The sequence below is a fragment of the Toxotes jaculatrix genome, chromosome 23 (genome assembly GCF_017976425.1).
Source record: "Toxotes jaculatrix isolate fToxJac2 chromosome 23, fToxJac2.pri, whole genome shotgun sequence".
In the NCBI taxonomy this organism is placed as follows: domain Eukaryota; kingdom Metazoa; phylum Chordata; class Actinopteri; family Toxotidae; genus Toxotes; species Toxotes jaculatrix.
Window position 1 is genome coordinate 11804903 of NC_054416.1, and position 10409 is coordinate 11815311.

The 10409-nt window shown below is 39.3% G+C and overlaps 3 protein-coding genes across 6 annotated transcripts; all 3 read left to right on the forward strand.

Annotated features, from left to right (window-relative positions):
- LOC121177250 lies at positions 1-1741 on the forward strand. 3 transcript variants are annotated; one of them, XM_041031498.1, is made up of 6 exons: positions 1-184; positions 367-708; positions 875-916; positions 1026-1136; positions 1304-1329; positions 1491-1741. In XM_041031498.1, the coding sequence occupies exons 1-6, from the start codon at positions 70-72 to the stop codon at positions 1590-1592; spliced, it is 738 nt and encodes a 245-aa protein (XP_040887432.1). In that variant the 5' UTR covers positions 1-69; the 3' UTR covers positions 1593-1741. The 3 variants fall into 3 exon arrangements, with proteins under 3 accessions (XP_040887432.1, XP_040887431.1, XP_040887433.1); XM_041031497.1 differs by having other exon boundaries at positions 4-184; positions 1295-1329; XM_041031499.1 differs by lacking the exon at positions 875-916 and having other exon boundaries at positions 4-184; positions 1295-1329.
- A 2830-nt stretch (positions 1742-4571) lies between these two features.
- LOC121177258 lies at positions 4572-6330 on the forward strand. Its single transcript, XM_041031507.1, has 5 exons — positions 4572-4739; positions 4922-5260; positions 5577-5687; positions 5838-5872; positions 6034-6330. The coding sequence occupies exons 1-5, from the start codon at positions 4625-4627 to the stop codon at positions 6133-6135; spliced, it is 702 nt and encodes a 233-aa protein (XP_040887441.1). The 5' UTR covers positions 4572-4624; the 3' UTR covers positions 6136-6330.
- A 2001-nt stretch (positions 6331-8331) lies between these two features.
- Positions 8332-10078, forward strand: LOC121177260. 2 transcript variants are annotated; one of them, XM_041031510.1, is made up of 6 exons: positions 8332-8387; positions 8560-8901; positions 9049-9090; positions 9208-9309; positions 9451-9482; positions 9833-10078. In XM_041031510.1, the coding sequence occupies exons 1-6, from the start codon at positions 8342-8344 to the stop codon at positions 9953-9955; spliced, it is 687 nt and encodes a 228-aa protein (XP_040887444.1). In that variant the 5' UTR covers positions 8332-8341; the 3' UTR covers positions 9956-10078. The 2 variants fall into 2 exon arrangements, with proteins under 2 accessions (XP_040887444.1, XP_040887445.1); XM_041031511.1 differs by lacking the exon at positions 9208-9309.
- Positions 10079-10409: the final 331 nt, after the last annotated feature.

Genomic DNA, 10409 nt, shown 5'->3' on the forward strand with positions numbered 1-10409 from the left:
CGTATTTTCTTGGAGGCGTTTCTGTGATGAGTTAGAGGAACAGAAAGAAGAAGAGCACACCTCCTCTTTATGTTGAAGACGTACCCTTCCTGGACTCACTTCAGTTACGGACATTGCAGAGCTTCAGTCGTGCACACGATGATCAACTTTACCTTGATAACAGCTTTCATTCTCTGCAGCCTCAGTAAGAACTGGAACTCATTTACTCTCAAGCTCATTATTCATTTTATTATTGTGTGTTTAACCTGCTGTCAATCAAACTTATTTCCTCATTAGGTTCTTGCTGACTTTCATTAAGAGCTATTGTTTCCCTTCATGTTGCTTTGAAACAACTAAATCTCTTGTTGTCTCTGCTGTTTGTTTCAGACTGGATCTGTGTCTCAGTGTCTGAGACTCAGACTGTGGAGGTCCAGCCTGGTCAAGAAGCCAAACTGCTGATCTCCAACATTTCCAAATATGAAACTGTGACATTCTGGTTCAGACTGATCAACAGAACCAGAGTCAGCTGTATCTCTGTTATGACCAGGTCTAACAAAGAAGCTGAATTCTGTGATGGATATGACCAAAGAAAATTTGAAATGACATCCAACATCTCTACTGTCTCTCTCAACATCAAACAAGTGGATTTCTCTGACTCTGGACTTTATTTCTGTGGATTTTACAATAATTCACATCCAATTTTCACCATGATTCGTTTGAAGGTTAAAGGTGAGTTTACTGTCAAGTATTTTCTGTCTTTTGGTTCCATTGTACTGTTTTGTTTCTGATCATGTTACAAGTAGATTGTAATATCCTCTGTGTGTGGCTATTATGGTTATGATGTATGTCTGTGAAAATAAACTCAAGACTGAAACGATCTTCATTTCTTTAAAAGGCAGCAATGAGTCACATGATGACATGGACAGAAAATGTAAAGGTGAGATTTATTTCATTGTGCTAAATTTAGTTGTTTTCCATTTGAATTTCAGTCAGTTCTCAAGTCTCTAAAGGTTAAATAGAGTCTAACTTCATTATGTTTCTTGTAGAAGAGTGTGATGAAACAGCAAAGCTGATGAGTGTGATCCTGGCTGGTCTGAGTGTTTTCCTTGTAATGGTCATCATTGGTCTGGTTGTTCAAAACAGGAAACTTCAGACAGGTACTTTTTCAGAGCTATTGTGTCTATTTTATATTGATTTTGTAACTACTTTCAAATTCTTTAAAATTTGTGTTAATATGCTTGAAAAACACAAAACTCTTGCTTCACCAAAGACAAAGATCAATGAACTGACCAGATGTATTGTTTCTGTCACTTAGCTGATAAAGAAGAACAGAAGCCAGAGCAAAGTGAGGTAAATCCAACTTTGATTTTACATCTAATTCATATTTATTTCTTTTAAATGAATATTGACCAAACATCAATGTTGGTATGAGCCTGAAAAATCCAGTATCTGTGTGGGAATTAAGATCATGTCAAGTCTCCACATTAAGACTGTAAATCTTCTTTTCTCAGAATCATGGCTCTGATGAGATGAACTACGCAGCAGTGACTTTTCGAGCAAAAGCAAAAAGAAGAGAGCTGGAGCCAAATGTTGTTTATGCTGCCACCAGATAGACTCAGGAGGAAACTGGAACTGATGCTGTATCACATTCATATGCTCTGGGTCTTTGTCTGGCTTGTTGCTCAGAGGAAGAAACACTCTGGTCAAAAAATGGCATTTTGCAATAAAGATGTGATGTTGATCCTTTTTCAAGTGTCTTTCTGCTGCAGAGCTTCAATTGTCAACATTTGCTTTCTCTCAATCAAAGTCTGTTCAGACAATAAAAACATTTACTTGGTGTTTGAAGGAGGAGTGAGGACATTCTCTGACAGTGAGAGTTAGATGGAGGTCTGCAGCAGAGGAGGAGGGAGTGAGGTACACACAGAGGAAACAGAGTATGATTGATGTGTGATGGAGGAGGAGTCAGAAAGGACACTGATGACTGTTAAACTGTCTTATAGGGAGACTGAAATGGTCTGTGGGGGGTGGAGTGAGTGAGATACACATCACAGGTTTGACAGGAAGAGACAGCACAGTGTGGTCTGAGCACAGCTGAGCTGAAAATCATGAGGCCTCCAAGCTCTGAAGGAAAGTTTTAAAGGAAGCAGAGAAAACTGACCTGTTGTTTAGGACAAATGAAACTAGCTGCTGTATTTAGGCTTTTTAGGAAAATACTGAAGGAAAGAAATAACAACAGGATGAACAGGCACCCTGTGGTGACTCAGCAGAGTTGAGCCTCTGTGGACTCACATGCTTCTCAAAAACAGTCTAAGGAAAACTTCAAATGCACAAATATACTACTAGCTTTTATAAGTGTTGCTATATGAGCAGCAGATCTAACACAATAAAATTTAAGCTGCAAACAAACAAAGGTCTCAAAAGAAAAACTCAAAAATCTCAGTAAAAGAGTAAAAGCAACAAACTGGTCTTTAAAGCAGGAAAGTTTCAGTACATAAGAACTTAATAAAAAACACTGGCAGAGGTATCCAAAGATTCATGAGGCTGAATCAGAGAGAACTACAAGGGAAACAGGGTCTAAACACAGAAAAGGACTGAAAGAGGAAAATGGCTGGAACATTGGACACAAGAGACTAAGACAATCTGACAACAGACAAAAGAGAAAACACAGCTTAAATACAGGAGGAGGAGGGGAGACAATTGGACACAGGTGCAACACATTAGGGCAGAGCAGGTAATCAAAGAGGCGGGAAAACCAGGAGGTCAGGAAGTGATTCTGTGTTAATCACAGTGATCTTATCTGTATAAAGGTAAAGATACTATTTTCTCTCAAGTGTTTAGTTTTGATTCTCACATGCATCTTTGTTCTGCTCTCAGTCTTTGACTTTTTCAAATGTTGTTTGTCTTTGATCTTAAAAAAAGAAGAAGGAAATGAAAACACAATGTTTGATGGAGGAGGAGTCAGAGAAAGACACTGATGACACATTTCCTTATATTGAGTCTCTGCAAGAACGAAGGAGTGAGTGAGTGAAGTACACATCACTTATTGGAGCAAAAAGCACAGTGTGACCTGAGGACAACTGAGGTGAAAATCATCAGACATCTACAGTCAAACTTTCTGAATTGAAGCAGTTAACACTGGTTTCATTTCCTGTGTTGCACTTATAAAAATAATGGGCCTGTTCTTAAGGGAGAGTCTGCAGGGAGGGAGGAGCTGTGAGGTACATGTCACGTCTTGGACACAGAGACACAGCACAGTGTGGTCTGAGCACAGCTGAGCTCTCATGCGTCGCAAGACTAAATGTGTTTAACCTGCATTTGGATTCAGATAAAAGAAAAAGAAATGTGGGAAATGTTTGCACAAGAAAGTGTTTTCTCTGGTTGGATATGTGAAGTTTGTTCTAATTTAATTAAAGGAACCTTTCTGCACTGGCTGTGTTTGCATGCACATGCAGCCACACAACAAGTCTTGTGCCCCCTCCCCCTGTCATTTTCCACTGTGGTGAGAACCATATGTGTATCAGCCAAAATGAAAGCCTCAGAAGACTGGCCTTTCACTTCAATAAAACCACAAACAACAGAAGCTGTACTACCTTTATACAGGACATCAGCACCTGCTGGAAGAAAAACAGGTCTTATGGAGCCTCATACTTACAGAGAAAGACGACAGCGTCTTCCTCATTAAACTGTGATACCTACAGTATAAATACATAGTACAGATCAACACATAGAGAAATGGTGACAGTTTATGTTCAACCTCAAATATAAAAAGATAATTTTAGGAAAGTGTTGAGTTCATTGACAGTGACGTAACACAATGAATAAAAAACGGCAAAGTAGAATCAGCTTCAAATTATTAGTGATTGAAAACAGTGCTGCTGTTACAGAGGACAAACTCATAGGAACAGAGTGTAGCATGACTCTGTTTGTACTGTGGAAATGGGTACTCTTCTAAAATTATCAACATGATGGAAGTTTGAGAATGCATTACAACAAACAGCATCAACAGTAAATTAAAACAATAGCGAATCTGACAACGAGATAATTGACGAATGAACAGATCAAATCAAACAGGAAAAACTGGGGAAATACGGAATAAAGACCTGATTCTCTCTGCAGTTGGTGGTTTAGAGTTCATGTTACTGACTCTTATTTTTGTAATAAACCAAAATACCTTGACCTCAACTTGCACTGCATCATGTGAATGCAACTGTTTTATCGCGTTGTCGCTGCATGATGGTATCTTTGTGCTGCCACTACAATAGAGCACTATGTGTGAGGGGTATGGGAGGTTATTGTGTGGCCCGTGCTCCACAAGATATGTATAGAAAAAACCACCTCCCTCTTTAATGAAACCTCCTTCCTGAGACTCAGTGATTTGAAGTTCCATTGCAGTAAAATGATCATATGCACAAAGATGAGCTTTACTATAATAACAGCTTTACTTCTCTCCAGCCTCAGTAAGTAATGGCACTGAATTACTCTCACACTGTGCTCCATGGATAACTTCTGTCTCACTGAATTATTTCCTGATTATTGCTTAACTTTTGCTCCTTGAGCATAAAAGTTTGCGTCAACACGTATTTTCTTGGAGGCGTTTCTGTGATGAGTTAGAGGAACAGAAAGAAGAAGAGCACACCTCCTCTTTATGTTGAAGACGTACCCTTCCTGGACTCACTTCAGTTACGGACATTGCAGAGCTTCAGTCGTACACACGATGATCAGCTTTACCTTGATAACAGCTTTCATTCTCTGCAGCCTCAGTAAGAACTGGAACTCATTTACTCTCAAGATCATTATTCATTTTATTATTGTGTGTTTAACCTGCTGTCAATCAAACTTATTTCCTCATTAGGTTCTTGCTGACTTTCATTAAGAGCTATTGTTTCCCTTCATGTTGCTTTGAAACAACTAAATCTCTTGTTGTCTCTGCTGTTTGTTTCAGACTGGATCTGTGTCTCAGTGTCTGAGACTCAGACTGTGGAGGTCCAGCCTGGTCAAGAAGCCAAACTGCTGACCAACATTTCCAAAAAAGAAACTGTGACATTCTGGTTCAGACTGATCAACAGAACCAGAGTCAGCTGTATCTCTTTTATGTCCAGGTCTAACAGCAAAGCTGAATTCTGTGATGGATATGACAATGGAAAATTTGAAATGAGATTTGCTGGTTTGTTTGTATTTCTTAAAATCAAACAAGTGGATTTCTCTGACTCTGGACTTTATTTCTGTGGATTTTACCACGGTGGACGTCCAAATTTCACAGTGATTGATTTAAAGGTTAAAGGTGAGTTTACTGTCAAGTATTTTCTGTCTTTTGGTTCCATTGTTCTGTCTTTTTCTGATCATATTACAAATAGATTTTAATATCCTCTGTGTGTGGCTATTATGGTTATGATGTATGTCTGTCAAAATAAACTCAAAACCGAATCAAACTTAATTTCTTTCAAAGGCAGCAGTGAGTCACATGATGACATGGACAACAAATGTAAAGGTGAGATTTATTTCATTGTGCTAAATTTAGTTGTTTTCCATTTGAATTTCAGTCAGTTCTCAAGTCTCTAAAGGTTAAATAGAGTCTAACTTCATTATGTTTCTTGTAGAAGAGTCTGATGGAACAGCAAAGCTGATGAGTGTGATCCTGGCTGGTCTGAGTGTTTTCCTTGTAATGGTCATCATTGGTCTGTTTGTTCAAAACAGGAAACTTCAGACAGGTACTTTTTAGAGCTACTGTGTCTATTTTATATTTTATTTCATTGCTACTTTCAAATTCTCGTAAATTTGTGTTAATATGTTTAAAAACACAAAACTCCTGCTTCACAAAGATCAATAAACTGACCAGATGTATTGTTTCTGTCACTTAGCTGATAAAGAAGAACAGAAGCCAGAGCAAAGTGAGGTAAATCCAACTTTGATTTTACATCTAATTCATATTTATTTCTTTTAAATGAATATTGACCAGACATCAATGTTGGTATGAGCCTGAAAAATCCAGTATCTGTGTGGGAATTAAGATCATGTCAAGTCTCCACATTAAGACTGTAAATCTTCTTTTCTCAGAATCATGGCTCTGATGAGCTGAACTACGCAGCAGTGACTTTTCAAGCAAAAGCAAAAAGAAGAGAGCTGGAGCCAAATGTTGTTTATGCTGCCACCAGATAGACTCAGGAGGAAACTGGAACTGATGCTGTATCACATTCATATGCTCTGGGTCTTTGTCTGGCTTGTTGCTCAGAGGAAGAAACACTCTGCTCAAAAAATGTCATTTTGCAATAAAGATGTGATGTTGATCCTTTTTCAAGTGTCTTTCTGCTGCAGAGCTTCAATTGTCAGCATTTGCTTTCTCTCAATCAAAGTCTGTTCAGCCAATAAAAACATTTACTTGGTGTTTGAAGGAGGAGTGAGGACATTCTCTGACAGTGAGTTAGATGGAGGTCTGCAGCAGAGGAGGAGGGAGTGAGGTACACACAGAGGAAACAGAGTATGATTGATGTGTGATGGAGGAGGAGTCAGAAAGGACACTGATGACTGTTAAACTGTCTTATAGAGAGACTGAAATGGTCTGTAGGGGGTGGAGTGAGTGAGATACACATCATACAACATATTAAAGCAGAGGTGTCCAAACTGTTCCACAAAGGGCCGTGTGGCTGCAGGTTTTTGTTCCACCCAAGAAGCAGCCCCCCAGACTTGACTCATTTAATCAACTGATCTCAGTCTTCAGACATTTGTTTGGTTAAACTGTGTGCTCTTCAATGGTTGGAACAAAAACCTGCAGCCACACGGCCCTTTGTGGAAAAGTTTGGACATCTCTGTTTTAAAGGAAGCAAAGAAAACTATCCTGTTGTTTAGGACAAATGAAACTAGCTGCTGTATTTAGGCTTTTTTAAGAAAATACTGAAGTAAAGAAATAACAGGATGAACCAGCACCCTGTGGTGACTCAGCAGAGTTGAGCCCCTGTGGACTCACATGCTTCTCAAAAACAGTCTAAAGAAAACTTGGATGGAACAAAGATACGACTGGTTGTCAGATCTGTTGGTTTATGAGCAACTATGCACCACCAAGGTTCCTGATACTATCAGTCTATCCCAGCTGACTACGAGCGAGAGGCGGGGTACAAGCTGGATTGGTCACTAGTCAGTGGCAGGGCCAAAGACAGACAACTACACACACAAACACTCACACCAAAGGTCAATGCAGAGTAGCTAGTTAACCTTATTTACATATTTTCGGGTTAAAACTTGGAACCCTCTTGCTGTGAGGAGACAGTGCTAACCACTGCAAGGAACTACAAGGAAAACAGGGTCTAAACATAGAGGAGGACTGAAAGAGGGAAACAGCTGGAACATTGGACACAATAGACTAAGACAATCTGACAACAGACAAAAGAGAAAACAGCTTAAATACACGAGGAGGAGGGGAGACAATTGGACACAGGTGCAAAACATTAGGGTAGGACAGGTAATCAAAGAGGTGGGAAACAAAGGAGGACAGGAAGTGATTCTGAAATGATACAGAAGGTCAGTGATTTCAAAATAAAAATGGAATATAAATAAAATGACACACGAGGAAACAACAGAACATGACCTGACTCAAGGACATTGCGGAAATCTAGAATGATGAATGTGAAAACTGTCGTCTGCATCATTTGGAAATTCACATCTATATGTCTTTTAACCATTCATGAAAATACATAAAAACTCAGTACGGTTGATACAAAATATGAAATGAAAAAAAGCATGTTGGTGGGAGTCATCAGGACAGATATGAACATCGATAAGAACATTAAAAAGCTGCTGTGGTTTTTGAAGACGACACTTTCGAGGACATAGAGCAAACAAATCCATCAACAACATTATTATATCTGAGTTGATCCTTGGTAGATGATCATCAGACACAAAATATCAGTCCCTCTGAAAAACAACATCCATAAAAAGCAGCATCATTCATGACAATATGATGCTACAGGTCCATCACTTTGTCTTCTTGCCATATTTCATATATCATATGAGACTGTTATGGATTAGGTGATGATGGTTATAGAAAACTGCAGCAGTCACTGAGCAGTTGATCTTTAGGATTCAGTTCATTGTGGCAACTTTTGTCTCAGCATCAGACGCAGAGACATGCTGTGAAAAGTTGACTCTGAGAGCTGCAAACTTTCCAGTGAGGTCATTTTTCAGCTTTTATTTTTAAGGTTTATTGGCTGGAGCCACATTAACATGGTGTGTATATGCAGAGGCATTGCGTTCTATTTGCTGGTATGTGTGAGCGTCAAGATAAAAGATAAAAGACAGCCCGCCCCTCTAGACCCCTGTATATGAGCTCAGTGGTTCAGACGATCCTGGCAGTGACACCATTAAACGCACAATGAGGAGCTTTACCTTGATAACAGCTTTATTTCTCTGCTGCACCAGTAAGTACTTTATTATTAACTAATTACTCTCAGCACCAAGTAATGGAACCAGAAACCCACCAGAGTTTAAACTTGTAAATTAGAGCTGAATTCATTCTTCTTGTTGCCTCAAACTCTGACATTATACACTGAGAGAGATCAAATCTCTTGTTGTCTCTGCTGTTTGTTTCAGACTGGATCTGTGTGTCAGTGTCTGAGACTCAGACTGTGGAGGTCCAGCCTGGTCAAGAAGTCTCACTGCTGTGCTCCAACATTTCCAGAAAAACAACTCAGACAGACTGGTTCAGACTGGTCAACAGAACAAAGGTCAGCTGTGTCTCCTCCATATACAACCCTGAGGACAAACCTTCATACTGTGATGGATCTGAAAATAGATTTGAAATGAGCTCCAACGTCACCACTGTCTTCCTTAAAATAAAGCGAGTGGATTTATCTGACTCTGGACTGTATTTCTGTGGATTTTACATGAACGAAAACACAATAATCGGCTGTACGACACATTTAAAAGTTCAAGGTAAGATTGTATTTAAGTCTAATCTCTTTCACAGACGTCTGTTTCTCATCATGTTTCAAATTTGTTGTCAGAGTTGTGTGAAAACTGCACAAAGAAAAACAAGAAACCAATCAGAGTCTAATAGTTTAGTTTCCATGTGTTTGGCAGATAATGGTGAATCTGATGATGAAGCTGATTGTCAGACTGAAAGTAAGGTTCTCCTTCCCTCTCTGAAGATGTTCTTCATTGCACATGTTATGTCAATAATAACCATGTTAAAAGCCTCCAGATAGAAACACAGAGCTTGATATATCATGTTTATTGTAGAAATGCCTGATGGAACGACAAACCTGATGAGTGTGATCCTGGGTGGTCTGACTGTTTTTCTGACTATAGTCATCATTATTCTGACTGTTAAAATCAGGAAAGGTACTGTCTGTGTTTCCTGTGTACAGGTGCATTATATGTTACACGTCCTGTATGTTTTGTGAGTTGTGACAAACAGGTTCACATCAGTTTATCTGGTCATTAATCGTTAACTCATTAGACGTTTTGTCTTTTTTCATTTAGCTGAAAATGAAGAAAAGCATCCTGGAAGAAAGGTGAAGCATCTTATTTGTTTAAAAGAGAAAACGTGATGAACCTTAATCATATGTGATGTGTTTCATCATGTTTAAGTGCAGAAACACTAAATGCTTGAATGTCCTGGAAAAAATACATTATTCCTTGAGAAAACATGGTCCTCACAGACTCTCAGCTGGTTTCTTTGGGCCTCACCGACTCTCAGCTGGTTTCTTTGGGCCTCACAGACTCTCAGCTGGTTTCTTTGGGCCTCACAGACTCTCACCTAGTTTCTTTGGGCCTCACAGACTCTCAGCTGGTTTCTTTGGGCCTCACAGACTCTCAGCTGGTTTCTTTAAAACATCTTGACTCTATATGCTCTGATTTACAGAATCTGGGCTCTGATGACCTGAACTCTGCAGCTTTGAGGTTCCTTCCAGAAACAATAAGAAACAGGAAGCCTGCATCACCGAGACAAGTGGAGACTCATGTCATTTATAATGTCAGCAGATAGACTCAGGAAGCAACTGCAACCTGGACTGTTACTGATGCTTTGTCACATTAATCTGCTATGTTGCTTTTCTGCATGGGTGGTGGTAAAATATTTGGTTGTAATCAAGTTCCTGTATAAATAAAGAGCTGGCTTTTATTGGCTCATGTCTCTGTCTTTCTCTTTCTGCATCTCTGTCTGTTTCTTCCATCCGATCTTCATCTGAAAGGGCAATGGACATATTTTCTATTTGGTGAGGATCAGCCACAAAGGACACTGATGACTGTCAGACTCATTCATAGGGAGATGGTCTCTGGGGGGAGGGAAGGGCGAGAGAGAGACGTGTCTCTCCACAGGAAGAGACAGCACAGTGTGATCTGAGTTCTTGCTAATGACTGAATAATATCAGCCTCTGTACTTGTACAGACTTTATAACAGAGCTGTATTCAAAGACTAAAACTTGTTATATTCATGTATC

What these genes read in the sequence shown, in the direction of transcription:
- LOC121177250 (XM_041031497.1), top strand. Translation starts at nt 70, where the DNA reads ATGTTGAAGACGTACCCTTCCTGGACTCACTTCAGTTACGGACATTGC. An exon ending in CATGGACAGAAAATGTAAAG is followed by an intron (nt 917 to 1,025) that starts GTGAGATTTATT and finishes TGTTTCTTGTAG; the next exon opens with AAGAGTGTGATGAAACAGCA. An exon ending in AAACAGGAAACTTCAGACAG is followed by an intron (nt 1,137 to 1,294) that starts GTACTTTTTCAG and finishes TCTGTCACTTAG; the next exon opens with CTGATAAAGAAGAACAGAAG.
- LOC121177258 (XM_041031507.1), top strand. Translation starts at nt 4,625, where the DNA reads ATGTTGAAGACGTACCCTTCCTGGACTCACTTCAGTTACGGACATTGC. An exon ending in TTTCATTCTCTGCAGCCTCA is followed by an intron (nt 4,740 to 4,921) that starts GTAAGAACTGGA and finishes TGTTTGTTTCAG; the next exon opens with ACTGGATCTGTGTCTCAGTG. An exon ending in GATTGATTTAAAGGTTAAAG is followed by an intron (nt 5,261 to 5,576) that starts GTGAGTTTACTG and finishes TGTTTCTTGTAG; the next exon opens with AAGAGTCTGATGGAACAGCA.
- LOC121177260 (XM_041031510.1), top strand. Translation starts at nt 8,342, where the DNA reads ATGAGGAGCTTTACCTTGATAACAGCTTTATTTCTCTGCTGCACCA. An exon ending in TTTATTTCTCTGCTGCACCA is followed by an intron (nt 8,388 to 8,559) that starts GTAAGTACTTTA and finishes TGTTTGTTTCAG; the next exon opens with ACTGGATCTGTGTGTCAGTG. An exon ending in AGCTGATTGTCAGACTGAAA is followed by an intron (nt 9,091 to 9,207) that starts GTAAGGTTCTCC and finishes TGTTTATTGTAG; the next exon opens with AAATGCCTGATGGAACGACA.